This window comes from Phacochoerus africanus, chromosome 8 (genome assembly GCF_016906955.1).
Source record: "Phacochoerus africanus isolate WHEZ1 chromosome 8, ROS_Pafr_v1, whole genome shotgun sequence".
In the NCBI taxonomy this organism is placed as follows: domain Eukaryota; kingdom Metazoa; phylum Chordata; class Mammalia; order Artiodactyla; family Suidae; genus Phacochoerus; species Phacochoerus africanus.
This window is the reverse complement of record NC_062551.1, coordinates 150,065,867-150,081,880: the sequence shown is the minus strand read 5'-3', so window position 1 is coordinate 150,081,880 and position 16,014 is coordinate 150,065,867. Positions and strand designations below refer to the sequence as shown.

At 40.3% G+C, this 16,014-nt stretch overlaps 1 protein-coding gene across 3 annotated transcripts in view; it reads left to right on the top strand.

The window, feature by feature from the left end:
* The window catches only part of PATJ (PATJ crumbs cell polarity complex component), a 353,453-nt gene that overhangs the window by 67,189 nt on the left and 270,250 nt on the right, over window positions 1-16,014 (top strand). For all 3 annotated transcript variants that reach the window (XM_047788846.1, XM_047788847.1, XM_047788845.1), the window contains exons 15-16: window positions 7,410-7,544; window positions 13,013-13,174. In XM_047788846.1, the coding sequence (XP_047644802.1) occupies window positions 7,410-7,544; window positions 13,013-13,174 (297 nt within the window). The remainder of the gene's footprint in view (window positions 1-7,409; window positions 7,545-13,012; window positions 13,175-16,014) is intronic.

Genomic DNA, 16,014 nt, shown 5'->3' with positions numbered 1-16,014 from the left:
TAGAAGAAAGAGTCATCCATACTTGCACTGTTCCCTTTTTGTATTTAGCTGTTACCCCTGTATATGTTTATATGCTTGTAGTTGGTAAACCCATCCTTTTGTATAATGTCAGAGAAGGGATGTGTGCCTTTTCTATGTAACATTATCACACGTTTACTTTTTTGTACATTGATTTCTTAATTATGTCTGTCCACATTAATTATTCTGATCAGTTGGAATTTTTTTTTAAAATGGGAATTTTAGTTCTTAATTCAGTAGTTTCTAATTTCTCCCTACAGTGCATAAAAGGATGCTGGCCTACCCAAACCCATTTCACACATGAGGACCCTAAAGTTTGCATTGGTTGAATGAATCACCTCCAGTTGCACAGCTAGATAATACCAGAGGCAGCTTGCAGCATAGAGAGCATTCTTTCATTCCTGAAGTATTTACTGAGCTGCTACTCTGTGCAGACACTGTGCTCCCATGCTTGGGAAGCAAATAGAAAAGGTCCTCACCCTCCTAGAGCCTGAGTTCTGGGCAGGATAATGAACGAGTAGAGCATAACCTAAGAAGATAATGATAAATTCTAAGAGGTGTTGCAAAGAAGCCACTGTAAGAAGTGATGAGGATTCAAGAGGCAGAAATGGGGTGTGTGGGCCAGAAATTCCCTGGCATGTTCATTGCCTGGGACATCTGGTATGGTCTTGTGGCTTAGCCTCATCTTCCTAGAAAAGGAAGCTCTACAACAAAGCAGCACTGGAATTCCCTCCCGCCTCTCAGAAAACACAGCACTGCCTGGCTTTCTCATGGGCTGGAGACCCCTAGGTCATCATAAATTAACTTCTGAAGAGCTAGAAGGACAAACTATAATGACAGAAAAAACAGTAACTATGCTAGAAGAACCAGGCCCCCAAAACAAAGTAGCTGTTCTTAGAGAAGAGTTAATAGTGTTTGAATCGATCTGAGCTCCAAATTCCAATTTTAGATTATAAAAATTAGATCCTAAGATGGCAGAAAGTTTTCTGCTAACTTAAAAGCTTTGTGGAGTGAGGCAAGGCATAGAATTAAATACATTTTCCTGGAATAATAAAAGCACACTAAATTATTAAAAAAAAAAAAAAAAAAAGGCAAACAGAGTGATGAGAGCCACTTTAAGAGAGAGCTGGGGAAAGCCTTTCCGAGTTCACTCTTGAAGGATCCGAACGTGGCGAACAGCAGGTGCAGGTGGGAAAAAGCTGGGCTCTAGAAGGAATAGAAGTTGTTTGTTTTGTGGTGTCTCAGTCAAACTGAATGAAGAGTTGTTAGGTGAGAAGGCCCAGGTGCTGTGGGGCCTTGAGATCCACACTGATAAGCCTGGGCTTTATTCTCAGGAGGTAACACCAGTGGGGGTTCTAAGCGGAGTAGTGTCATGCTCTGTGGTCGAGGCTGTCCCAGAGTCTTTCTGATTAGGAAAGTCATGTTTCTTGGCTATAGCTGGTGTTCTTAAGGGTTTAGCTTCTTTAGTTGGTCGCTCTAGTTACCACCTCATAGCTTCTCTTAAAGGGATGCTGATTCAAGAAGCATCTTCCTGTATGACAGGAGGATGTTAATAAGATTTTCTTTTGAGGTGGATGGCGTTATAGGGAAAGAGAGAGGGGAAAGCAATTTGCAGTGGTTTGAGCATTAGCTGCACTGCTTCTAGGAAGCTGTTAATCATGACACGAGAACAGTTTTCCCGCATCTGGGGAGACTCGCACTTTTAGGGATGGCTTTCTTGGCAAGTGTTTACTGTTAAGATAATCACAGCACTATGAGGGAGACGCATTATCCTTATGCCAGTGACCCTTCTGCCGGCCATGAATTGTAATGCGAAGTGAGCATTAGTAATTCCTAACATCCGTGGCGTGGGAATCAAACAGACCAGGTCCTTTTTTCTGGTTTTGACAAGACAGACTGACAAATTTCACTTTACTCCCTTCCTGAGTTACATTCTCTGAGACAGAGGGCATTAAAATGGGAGTGTCCCCCTCACTCTGCACGAATAGAATTGTGAAGGCAGTGGGATGTCCTGGGCCCCTCTCAGCAACCAGGGTCAGGGCTTTGCTTTAAAGACATTTTCTCCATTATTTCTCATAGTCACTCTATTGGTCAGGGCTGTTTCTTCCTTTCCATTTTTAACATGTGGAAGCTAAGTATCAGGTAGGTAAAATGACTTGCCTAACACAGTACACAGCTAGGAAGTGGCAACATTTAGGAAACAGTCAGAAGTATCTGGCTCCTGAGTCTGTGTCAGTCTTTATTCTTTCCCTTTTGGATAGAAAATATATGGACAAGAAAAATATTAAAAGTTAAAGAAAGAAGGACTGCATAAAATGTTTCCCTCCCATCCCAGTCCCATTGTTCTCCTCATCAGAAGCAACCAACCACTCTTAACAATGCTTAGGCATGTAATTTTACACTTTTCTGGTCTCTTTTGGAGTGGAGAACCTGACACAGAATCAAATACCTGTTGTGACAATGGTTATCTACTAGGGCAGGTGGCTTATTGGAAACATCAGAGGAGCTTTTTCAAAATACATATAACCTATTTTGTTCCTCCTGACCAATATTCTGATTTGGCAGGTTTGGGAGGAGGTCCCTAAAGGAAAGTCTGATTCCTTCCTTCCCTTGCTTCATCGAGAATTATTGTTGAGGTGTTGCGGAAATGCCTTATACATACAGTTGACCCCTGAACAACACAGGTTTGAACTACATGAGTGCACTTATATGTGACTTTTTTCAATAGTCAATACCACGTACTATACCATCCTTGGACACAGAGGAACCTCAGATATGGAGGGCTGACTGTACGTTATACCCAGATATTTGACTGTATGGAGGGTCATCGCCTCCAACTCTGAATTCTAAATGGTCAACTCTATTCAAGGAAGGAGGTATAACTTCCTCAGGCCAGATGAAGGAGACTTATTGGGTGGATGAAGAATGAGTTTGGAGAAATAAGAACAATGGATATTCCAGGTGGAATAAATACCATGAGCAAAAGTAGAGAAAGAGTTGTAAGTGCAAAGTGTTAGAATTAGGTATCAAAAACTCAAATACCACATGGGCCGGACAGGCAACATAATTGATTCCTAAGATGAAAAATGGCAACTGACATAGGACCTTCATGTTAGGTAGCTGAAGAGACCCTTCAGTATATTTCTGTATCCCAGAGTATGTAATATATATTTTTTGAACATTCAGAATTAAAATTTTAGATGGATAAAAAAACTAATATAAATCAAGCTGACTGTCGTGCATAACCTCTGTGAGAGCATAACCAACTTTAGAGACCCTTGTGCTGTGTTTCACTAGGAGTTTAAAAGCTATAGCCTCATTCTTGGTTTGTTTTTTATTTGTGGTAAATTTAGCAACTCTTTTCCTCCAATCTTTGAACATAAATGGTTACTTAATATCTTTGTGTGTATGTGTGTGGGAGAAAGAGAGAGAGAGAGAGACAGTTATAAGAGCCAATTAGAGTTTCTTCTGTTCTAAGTTCTGCTTTTTTGGAAGCATCCTCCCCATCCCACTGACATAGCTGTCCCTCTTCAGAAGCGCCCCCCCCAGCAACATCTTTTCTATCCCCCCCTTGAGCATTTTGATATCTTATTTTAGAGACCTAAAAGTGAAACTTCTAGTGAAATGAATGAGCTGCAGTTTATTTCCTGACAGATCTTTCCACTCATAGGTTGAAGGCCTCTAGCTTTCTCGATCTCATTTGATCCTTATCATTTTAGCACTGACAGTAAATCACGCAGTGGTCACACTTTCCTTGGATGCATTTCCTTGTATCCTTTACTTGTCATATCAGGATCATGAAAATCCTGCTAGTCATGAACTTTAAATCAGACTCCCTGCAGAGCGCACTGAAGAAGCATCAAAAAGCGTAATGTGCAATGTGCGTGAAGGCATCAGTCATCTGTCTGTTGCACTCACTCCTGTCATTTTAGCACTTAACTGCTCTCTAAGAACGCAGAATAGGGAAGGGGTGGACAGCTGAAAGAGACAGATGAAATGGTTGATTTGTTTGGTTGCTAAATGCAGCTGGGATAGGTAATTAAACAGTTCTGCCCCCACAGGGAAGCCTGCAGCCATGTAACATGAAGTCTCAGAAACACAGCTGTACTCAGATTTAGATTCAGAACTATATTAGGTGGGCCTCTTTCAGATTGACAGATTTCTGTAAACATCATTTCTGGTTTATTTGTGTAGTGTGATTGAAGATGGAGCACGTGTGTTCCACTCACAGCATTAAGTTTCTAGGGAGTATGTGTGGTGTTTATAGATATCTGGGGGAATAGCCTAGAAGGGCACAGCTCTGTATCTGGTGGGCAAGGGATTCCATGGTGAGCCCCTGCTGCAACTCAGTGCCCCAGCCTGTTCCTGAAGTCACCTGTTCCATGGTGTGGGCATGGGAGGCAACCATGTGAACAGAGCATGATTAGTGAGTGTCTGGAAGGGGAGATAGGAGTCCGTTCCCTCCTAAATCCTTTTACTTTTTGTAGGGGCATGTTATTAGATAAGTAGCAGTGATCTCTCTTTGTTTATAGCAATGTCTGTCTTAATTTGGGCATTTATTTCTATGCAGAAATTGCTACCACTTATCTACTCAGTCGCTCAAACCAAAAATTTAGTAATTGCTGTTCTCACTCACCCCTCACAAGCAGTCTGCCAGCAGACTCTCTGTAGGGCTGACTCATTCTTACCCTTCATGTCTCACCTTAAATGTCCCCATTTCTGTGAAACTTACTCTAGGCAATTTTTTAAATGGTCTCCACCAGTCCTGTCTGATATCCTGACCCTGATTGACATCTTCATAGCATTTATCACACTAATTTGGGGTCTTTCATTTGTTTGCTGGTGCTTTGTTTATTGGCCTGCTTGTTTTGCTTGCTCTGCTTGCTCTCTTGTTTATATTGTCTGTCTTCCACACTAGATGTTAGTTCCAGAGAGTAAGAGATTCTTTTGCTCATCCCATAGTTCCAGCCTAAAGCTCAAATTCTTTTACATAGTTTACACCCTATAAATATGTCCTAGATATCATGTCCAAACTAGATTGTGGACCTCTGGTATGCTGGTAAATATCTAGCTCTAAGGGGAAAAAAAGGGCGGGGGGGCAACCTTAATTTGCAGCATTTACCACTATTTGTGGTGTAAACAGTTCCACCGTGGCAGATTGCAAGCTACCAACATGACATCATTGAACATCCAGTTAGGTAGCAATTCACCATAGCATTTCACTGTTCCAAGTTTCTCTGTGGGAGCCAGGCTGTTTGATGACCTGACCTAGCACTAAGCAAATCAACCATTTCATCTGTCTTTTTAAGTTGTTCACCTCTTTGGATTCCTTTCATTCTTAGAGAGTATTTCAACCATGCATATATAACAGATAGGACTGACTTCAAGAGCATAGATAACATGAGGTCAAAGTAATTGGGAAGTGATAGATTTTGAGCACTTACTAAATTTGTTTTTAATATTTAAAAAAAGTGTACTATTACAGTTTTGTGTGTCGCAGTGGTTATCATTAACCACTGGCTTGCAGAATTCCTGAAAATTGAACCGTCTTCTCTTATGAGCAGATTTCAGCATACTGTTGGGGATGACCTATGGGTGGGCCTACTGACCACTCTCTGCCCTAGTGTTTGGCTTATAAACAAAGGAGGGAAGAGAGTTGGCAGAGATGGATGGGCAGCTTGTTATTACAGAACATTTCCTTGAGAGTTTTAATTTACCTTTTAGTGCTAAAAAAATGATCCTAACATAGCTTGATGTACAGAAGTTGGTACCATGACTAGAAAGAATGTGATGGCAGCAGTGAGAAATAAGTCACAGAGAGGGAACAAGAGTGAAAACAGTCTTACCCTTCCAAGTAGAGTGCTAGAACATCTTATTGCCAGAGACGGCTGTAGGCCCCGAAGTGGTTGGTGCTCAAGAGCACTTAATTTTCAGAAAATTAGCCCAAGGCCAGGAGTCCCTCATGCCTGTTTTAAGCCAGTCAGCTGGACTGCTTGCCACTTCACATTTGTCTTTGAGTGGGACAGAAATGAGCCCCAGATGGTGTCTGCAGCAAGGCTTGTGGAACTCTGGGGACTCAGAGCAGATTTCTAGGGGGAGGTGGCAAGCTCTGAGGTTAGGGATCATTGAGAAAAGGAGATAGGAGGGGAAAAGCCATGTTGTGGATGCATTGCCATCTTGTGTGGGGTTTTCTTCTTAGCAACTATGTATTTAGAGGTGAGCCTGGTATTTTAGATAAACAGACTATTGATATAGGAAATATAAATCATGATTAGTACCATTTATCATATTTGAGTTTATACAGCCACAGTGAGAAATCATTAGCTCCATCTTTGAAAGTCAAGGGAATAGAGTTTGGTGAATGTCTTTGACCTTTATAGCCAACAACACTAAGATACTCATCTTTTTACCTTGACATTGTCTGGAGTTCCATAATGCTTGGCTCGTATCTGAACACGTATGGATCCTTCTAAACTAACAGAATCAATCCTAGAGTGGAATAATGATTGCCTTCTTTGTTACATACCCTTCCTCCCCCCCAATCAGGAATTGTTCTCCCTTAACTTGGTGAGATGAAAAAAGACATCTTGAATGAGATTCCATCTTTCATGGGTTAGTTCAAATAGCATTTAATGAGCCCACATTCAGTGCCTGGTACTATTCTAGGGCCTGAGTTTATATAGAGAAAAAAATTACAGACTCTGCCCTCAAGGAGGAGGAACAATTAAGAAAATAAGGATTTTAGGAGTTCTTTTGTGGTGCAGCCGATTAAGGATCCAGTGATGTCCCTGCAGCAGCTTGGGTTGCTGCCATGGCAAACTTGTGGGAACTTCCACATGCGGCAAGCATCTTCCCCCAACCCCCACCAAAAAAAAAAAAAAAAAAAGGAAAAAATAACAATTGTAAACACAGTGTATTGCGAGCTATGATGAAGATTGTACAGGGTGGTCTTAGACCCCAGATGGAGGTGAATTAACTCAGATATCAGGAAGGGCTTCATGGAAGTGACACTGCTTTGGTACTGAAGTATGAGTGGAAGTTAGGTGATAAAAAGGAGCTAGAATATTCCGGGGGATGGGAAGCCCTGTAGAAAAGTGAAACAGTATACATAGTGGGAACTGTAGGAAGTTGTGAGTGCCAGAGTTTAGAATTGGATACTTTGTACATCTGTTTCTTTGTTCCCAGGGAATCTGAAAGGAAAAGAGTGGGAACAAGATGATAAATGACTTGATGTTTTACTTGGGGCTAGTTTTCCCATTATTGTCTCTTTTGGGATTTCAGTGATCCGATTCAAGGGGTGGGGCTTTCAAGTCAAAACAATACTTGATGGAGGATTAACAGCCAGATGTGTCCTTGTCGTGTTTATATTACTGCCCTGTGTTTTGCTGCAGCTGCTGCCCATTCACACTCTGAGGCTTGGCATGGAAGTGGATTCCTTTGATGGGCACCATTACATCTCTTCGATCGCTCCAGGTGGTCCTGTTGATACCCTGAACCTCCTACAGCCAGAGGATGAGCTTCTTGAGGTAAAATTTTTGAGGGAAAAAAGACAGAGGGCAGAAATTTCTAACTTGTAGGAAAATGTGTTCTCACCAGAAATCCACTGAGTTACATTATCCCCAGTGCTGCTGTAATGTGAGCTACTTAGACAGAAAAATACTTGGAGACTATACTTGACTGTATTGTGTACTTGAAAGTTGCTAAAAGAGTAGATCTTTTTTTTTTTTTTTTTGTCTTTTTGCTATTTCTTTGGGCCGCTTCTGCGGCATATGGAGGTTCCCAGGCTAGGGGTCGAATAGGAGCTGTAGCCACTGGCCTACGCCAGAGCCACAGCAACACGGGATCCGAGCCACATCTGCAACCTACACCACAGCTCACGGCAACGCCGGATCCTTAACCCACTGAGCAAGGGCAGGGACCGAACCCTCAACCTCGTGGTTCCTAGTCGGATTCGTTAACCTCTGCGCCGCCACGGGAACTCCTAAAAGAGTAGATCTTAAGTGTTCTTACTACACATACACAATATGGTCACTTTATGAGAGAATAGATGTATTAATCTCATTGGGGTAATCATTTTACTATATATATCAAATCATTAGATTGTACACCTTAAACTTGTACATGTTATATGTCATTTATATCTCAGTAAACCTGGAAAAACCAAAATGAAGATGAAGAAAAATACTAACCACTTATGTAATGAGAAAGGAAATAGATGATATGTTTTCAGTTCATTTTTCCCGTCTTTGGGACACCTGAGATGTGAGTGCTTAGTTTTAATATTAAGGAAGAAGCTAATGTCTTGTTTTAGTTTGACAGCGTAATTAGTTTTTTCCGCCGAAACTGTTTTTAAGTATCTAATCCCTGACCTCTGTTTACATGTAGTCTGTTTTTTGTTTTGTTTTGTTTTGTTTTCCAGAGTTTTGTTCATTATTTCTAATAAGGACTAGGGTTGGATTAACTCAGGCTTATGTGTCACTGACTGCTTTTCAGATTGTCTCCTTGGAACCCCCTCCTCTCAACGTGGCAGCGTCTGGTGGGCTGGCTTATGCAGACTTCCCAGCCTCTCTTAGTTGGAACAATTCTAGAGCAATTCTGCTTTGACATGACTTCCTTGAGAGGTTTTGTTAGATTGGACAGTTCTGGAGCACAACAAAGCAAACAATCTCGAAACCCTTAATTTTACAGATAAGCAAATAAGGCACTGATTTCCCCAATTTTATACACTGATAGGCTGATGACTTTAGTTCATGTTTTCTAATTCCCATTTCACTATTTTTTTCAGTACATCACATTACTTTCTAAGCTTCTAAAGAGAGATGTGAGGAATGTTCAAACTTAAGGAAGGCTGTGTAGAAGAGGGTTCACCCAAGAGTTAGGATCCACAAGAAGTCCTAGTGTGGATTTGGTAGAATCAACTTAGTTTCCTTAGCCAAGATTAGAATCCCATGGGCCTTGAAATAGAGATTGCCTCCTAAAATTTATATTTGTTTAAAGTGAAAAGGCAAGGATAGCAAATAGGTTTCTTGTTGGCCTTTTATTTATTTATTTATTTATTTATTTATTTATTTATTTATTTATTTTTAAATGGCTGCACCCATAGCATATGGACGTTCCCAGGCTACAGGTTGAATCTGAGCTGCAGCTGCCAGCCTACACCACAGCCATAGCAACACCAGATCTGAGCTGTGTCTGTGACCTACATTGAAGCTTACGGCAATATTGGATCCTTAACCCACTGAGCAAGGCCAGGGATCAAACCCACATCCTCATGGATACTAGTCAGGTTCTTTTCCGCTGAGCCACAATGGGAACTCCTTTTGTTGTCTTTTTAAAGTTTCTTTCTTAAACTTATATTTGCTTAAAGTTGAATGGCAAAGATAGCAAGATAGATGGCAAAGATATGTGGGTGTTTTAATAGTGACTCATTCAATCACCTGGGTGAGTATATTGAAAATTCTGAGTTAAATGTTGAGGTCAGAGAGAAAAGTGCTATGACTATTGTCAAATTCTGTTATAAGCATGGGAGGCCAAGTGTTGGGGTCCTATTTTAAGAGGTAGCAAAGGGCTTGTTTTTTTTTTTTTTCCCTCTTTTGCCATTTCTTGGGCTGCTCCCCAAGATTCACACCTTAGATTTTACTCTTATCACTTATGATTTTTTTGGTGCTGAATCATGTCTTTCTTTTCTGATTTGCAGAGTGTATGGCACAATTTTGTGGATATCACACAGGATAATCTGCAGATTGGAGTTTTTTTTTTTTTTTTTTTTTTGTCTTTTTGCTATTTCTTTGGGCTGCTCCTGCGGCATATGGAGGTTCCCAGGCTAGGGGTCGAATCGGAGCTGTAGCCGCTGGCCTACGCCAGAGCCATAGCATTGCGGGATCCAGCTGCGTCTGCAACCTACACCACTGCTCACGGCAATGCCGGATCGTTAACCCATTGAGCAAGGGCAGGGACCGAACCCGCAACCTCATGGTTCCTAGTCGGATTCGTTAACCACTGCGCCACGACGGGAACACTTTCTATAATAGGTGGTTGTTTGGGTATTGAGAAATGACATATTTAGTTGGGAGATGTGGAAATATGACTAAAAACCAGTTTAGTTTACTTTTTGTGGTAAATATATATAACACAAGATATATTATTTAAAGCATCTTTAGTGTATAACTCAGTGGCATAAAATATGAGTTATACACTAGTCCTGGTAGTTGATAAAGAAATGTTGGCTGGATCTGAGTAGAGCAAGTGTAGGAGACCCCAGCCATCAGCTGAGTCCTCTGTTTTAGTTGGAATTCCATGGGCCTCTGCCTTGTAATAGTATGGGATGTAATAAGGAAGCACGAAGACGGGTTGAATTCACAAGTGTAGATTTCGGATGAAAGAACTTGGCATCGGGAAAGAAGCCCAGGTTTGAAAGTCAGCTGCTTTTGATTCTGAGTTTGCCACAGCCGAGCTGTGTGTTTTAGCGTGTCACTTGGTTTGAGAATCATTTCTTTATCAATAAATGCCTACTTCACTGTATGTTTGTGAGGATCTAATGGAATATCTTCCATGGAAACTGTAAAAGCATCATCTTACTGTGAGATACTGGCAATATGACCACTGTGAAAAGGTGTAATGATGCCTAGATACTTACAACCGAGCATGACAATGGGAGAAAAAAGTATGTATCCATGTATGTGTAACTGGGTCCCCATGCTGTACAGTGGAAAAAGAAATTTTGTTGGGGGAAATACCAATAAAAACAAATAAAAACAAAACAAAAAGAACCGTTTCGGGATTGGATGAATGAGGACTGAATGATGTAACGTAGTAGGACAGTACTTTTACAGTATTATGTACTCTGCAAATGAATACGTGTGTGTGTGTGTGTGTGTGTGTGTGTTTTCTTATCACAAAGTCTGAATAACTGAGACTTGACAGCACTTGAGAGGGTTTGAAGAGCCTGGAGAAATATTGTGAACTTAAAATAAAAATTGGCTTCAACTAAGTAACCCAATATAGAAATTAAAAAGTCCCTGTAAAGTTTGCCAAATAAACTCCTGAACTTTGTGTGTGTATGTGTGTGTGTGTGTCTGTAATGTACTCTTTAGAGCTTAAAACTAGAAAGACAAATATGCTTTGGGGTTAGAACATTGTGCCAAGTCTCAGCCCAGAGCAGCTATTTACAGTGGCCATAAATCCCCTTAGATAGGAGTTGCTAATGGGAAATGTGACCAATCCCTTTAGCGATAGAGAGTGGTGAGAAGGACTACCAGGCATTGCTGTAATAATTGGAGACGATTCAAATGAATAAATAATGAGCTAAATAAATATTTAAATGCACTGCAAGATAAAAACCTGAAAAGTGATTTTTCTAATTTGTTGAAGTAATGGGAAACACAGACTAACACTTGAGCATGGGTAAAATTCCTGCTTTGAATGTATCCACTTGTTTTATTTTCAGTATTCATTACTCCCCATCTGGTTGATTTTAGAACTTTCTGTCCTTGTGGCACCAGTTGGCACCATGGACGTGGTGTGACTGATCACAAGAAGATCACAAGTACCTCCTTTCCCATTTTTTTTTGTGTGAGGGTGGACTTGCAGTTCTTCCAGGAAACACCTTTCTGCTGCTGTTGAACTTGCTACCCCTTGGCCCCCTTCATCAGTCATAAAGTCTTGGGAGATAGCATTTTTCCTTTTTAGGACTTGCTTCCTGATGCACATGTGGATCTCTTTACTATGTGGTGATTTCTTTGTAAATAATTAAGAGGCAGGGAGATTATGTCTGGCCTGATGGCTAAGTGCTTGGTGTGTTATGGGCCTGAGAGTAATTCCAAGGCATGAATGACTCTGGGTTCAGACCACTGTTGGTGGGATGCTTCCAGCACCCCACTGTGCTCTTATTCTCTGAGCAATGACAGATTTTGTGGAAATGTCCCTCCCTAGAAAGTCAACCCTGCCAGTTATCTGGACATTAGCATTGCACCTGTCCGAAATTAAGGCCAGACCAGAAATATCTTTAAAACTAATAACCCTGCTGAACCCTCCCAGGAAGGTATGAACCAGATGTGAAAAGAGTATTTGTTGCCTGGATTGTGTTCATGCCTCAGCTTTTAGGGAGTGGCTGACAGAGGCGAGAGCTCCTTGAGCTAAAGTCACATATATTAAAAATTAGAATAGATTTATGTCTCTAAATTATCTTTGGTGCAAAGCATTATTACTAGACACTAAATAGAATATGAAATTTAGATAATCTTGTATTGATAAGCGCTAATCATTAATGAGGAACAGTTCATTATCTTTTTATTCTTTTAAACATGTGGAAGACTTGTATAAAACAATTTGAAAACTTGACTCCCTTATACTTGATGACTGTGTTAGCAGAGTACATAACGATGGATCTGATGCAAAGTTATGTGTGTTTAGAAGTGATTTTTTAGGATGGTATTAAGAGTTCACGGGATGCGAAAGAAAATTGTGAACTGATGCTAAGTTTGACAGCTGTGTAGCCCAGATTTTGTTATCTACACATTGTAAGTTGAGCCATTTTTAACAGCCTTAAAATAGTGTTAACATCCCTATTGATATTGGCACAAAATGACAGAGTGAAACGAAGTGGACTTAAGGCTATAATTGATATTGTGTTTAAGGAGAGATGGGGAGTAGATTGAGGAAATAACCACACAGATTCGAATATAGAAAGGAGAAAGCAGGGAGGTGTGAAAAGTCAGGCCGACCACATTCCCAGTAATAGTTGTGCTCTGAGCCTGTTTTGTACTTTATTCACCCAAGTTCAGTAAACTTTAGTCTTAATTGTTATAAATTTTAAGGATTTCTAATTTCTTTTTTCTTTTTTTTTTTACTGCTTGAATGATTAAGTTTAGGCCCTTTGTTTACAGGGAAAATAAAACGATATCCTGTTTTCATTTTGATGGATTGACGTAAGCAAGAGATTTTTGTTTTTTCATCTGGGGCCTCCTGAGTTCTGACATATCCTTTGTCTTTCTAGGTCAATGGCGTGCAGCTTTATGGGAAATCTCGCCGAGAAGCAGTCTCCTTTCTTAAAGAAGTGCCACCCCCCTTTACCTTGGTTTGCTGTCGACGGTTGTTTGATGATGAAGCCTCTGTAGATGAGCCAAGGACCACGGAAGCCTCTCTTCCCGCAATGGAGGTACTAGATGAGTGCACAGACTGTAGTGGCCTAGGCATGCCCCTTTAGCAGGGATGCTCCAGAGAGTGTACTGTAATGTGAAGGGGGAGGGGGAAACCTCCTTCCTCTCTTATCCTGCAACAGTCGCTCTCAAGGGCAACAACGCATAGCTTTTCAAATTGTTGCTTTTCTTTATCATTATGAAACATTCCTTTTTTTTCTTTTACTTGAAATGTTGGTGACATTAATGTGCATGCACTTTGATTTTAGAAAACCTTTTTTTTTTTAGTGATTGCCTGAGCGTGTTACTTTTGGCTCCCACTTCAACTCAGTTCATCTTAATAAGTTTAAGATGTTGGAGAGTGTTGAATATCTAATGGACTTCCCTTTTTCAGAGCTTTAAAAACACGAAGATCTATGACCCATTTTGAAGTGAGTCTAAAAATTGCTGTAAAAGCCTTCAGAAGGTCAGAGAACAAAATAACACTTTCTGTGCTCCTGGTTTTTTGTTTTGTTTCTTAGAGCATTGTAATTATGAAAACAGTTTTAAACACATGCTGTGGCTTCTCTATTTATAACTATTTTTTTATGTCACTTTCCCCTTTTCCAGACTCTTTTAGATTATTATTCCATTAAGAACAGCTTTGATCCATAGGGCCCTCCTTTTACCTGCCTACGGTCTGATTTTCAAGATATATGGACCCTCATGCTGCATCTATTACTTAAGGATTTTGAATCCTTGAGCAAATAACTTGACTTTCCTCTGAAAAGTGAGGATACTTGGGGGTATTTATGTCATCAGTTTGTGGGAGAAGGAAATGAAGTAATGTGTGCAAAGTTCTTAGCAGGGCCTTGCACATGGACAGTGCTCAGTAAAAATTAGCTATGGCAGTTCACCATGCCTCAAGTCCACATATCTCTTTTGTGACTTCCTAAAGTACAAGAGTTTAGCTCTGTGCTTTAGTCCCAGATACTTTAATGTGTATTAAGTTTGTTTTTACAAGAAGACTGTCAGCTCCTGTGGGCAGGGTCCATATCTTGGAATTATTTTGTATCTCTCAGTGTTTTTATCTTTACTGGTCATATAAGAAGTGCTTAGTAAATTATGGATTATTGATTGTGATTTTTTAAAAATGTGCATCTTTGGTAAACATACTTCAAATGCTACACTTTTGTGATTCTTGCTACCTTTACTAAAATTAAATGTGGATAATGGCTTACCTCTAAAGGTTGATAAAAATGCCATCAATCTAATCTTACAGGGTGTGTAAATCACCAACCCAGCTTGCTGACTCTGTGCTCCCATCTGTCATACTTTACCACAATGGATAAACAACAGCTTTGAATTATGCTAAATGTCAACCTTGCTGCCCATTAGTTGATTGCTTTCTATTCTGTAAATATAGCAGTTGTGGAGGATTGATTGCATCAAAGTGATGTATTTCATGTTGGAGTATAATATCTTATATATGTTGGATGCCTTGAAATTTCTATAAACTTGGGTTTTAAAATTATATGTGGTTTCTCGAAATCCTGGCCCTCTTCTGTCTCTTTTTCATTTATCTCAGTACCATCTTAGGTTCTTCAACCCTGTCTGGTTAGGCAGCTCAGCCAAAATTCTAATCCTCATTAATCAGTGAAAGTATTAAATGCCCCAGTAAAACATCAATCACATTGTATTAGCCATTGTAACTTTACTTTTTATTGGAAAGTATGAATGTTTTCTTTTTAAATGTATCATTTCCTCACATCAGACTGATATAAACAGAAGTTTATTGATCCAGAACGTTCCCACTAATTTCAAGTTTTGTAATTCAAGAACCAAGAAATTGTTCCCATGTTTAGACTCAATTCACCAGGGATTGAATATTGACTTTATATGTCCTGTGGAGACAGTTTGAGATCGGGTCCAGCGCTAATTTTAAGATGGTTTTGTATTAGCTATAGTGCCTTACTCCTCTATAATAGAGCCCTGCTGTCGATTTTGATTCTATTAAGTGGATTTTCTTACACAGGTCACTCAAAATTATATTCATAGGAGTGATGTACTTCTGTTTTATTTACCAAGATCATCCAAACTTTTAAAAAGTCTACTTCTAGGAGTTCCCATTGTGGCGCAGCAGAAACGAATCTGACTAGGAACCATGAGGTTGAGGTTTGATCCCTGGCCTCGCTTAGTGGGTTAAGGATCTGGTGTTGCTGTGAGCTGTGGTGTAGGTTGCAGACATGGCTCGGCTCCCGTGTTACTGTGGCTGTGGTGTAGGTCGGCAGCTGTAGCTCCAATTAGACCCCTAGCCTGGGAAGCTCCACATGCCATGAGTGTGGCCCTACTTAAAAAAAAAAAAAGAAAAAAAAGAAAAAAAAAGTCTACTTCTAAAATTTAGTTTATAGCTTTATTTAAAAAGAGTTTCAGAAGTCCGGTTGTGGCTCAGCAGATTAAGAACCTGACATACTCTCTGTGAGAATGCGGGTTCGGGTTTGATCCCTGGCCTTGCCCAGTGGGTTAAAGATCTGGTGTCACTGCAAGCTGTGCTGTAGGTCGCAGATACAGTTCAGATTCTGCATTGTGGTTGCTGAGGTGTAGGCTGGAAGCTGCAGCTCTGGTTTGACCCCTAGCCCGGGAACATCCATATGCTGCAGGTGTGGCTGTTAAAGAAGAAAAAAGTTTCAAGGGAAAGCCACTCAAAGATGGATGATTGATTCATTGTGTATTGAACAAGCACTTGTCAAGTGCCTACCCAGAACCATATACTCTTGTAGAGTTTACCAGGGTAAACTCTGTGATAGCCTGCTCTGTTCTAGCCAGGCATTTTGTTAATTGCTAGGGCTCCCAAGAAAAAGAAAGTAATTCTTGAGCCTCA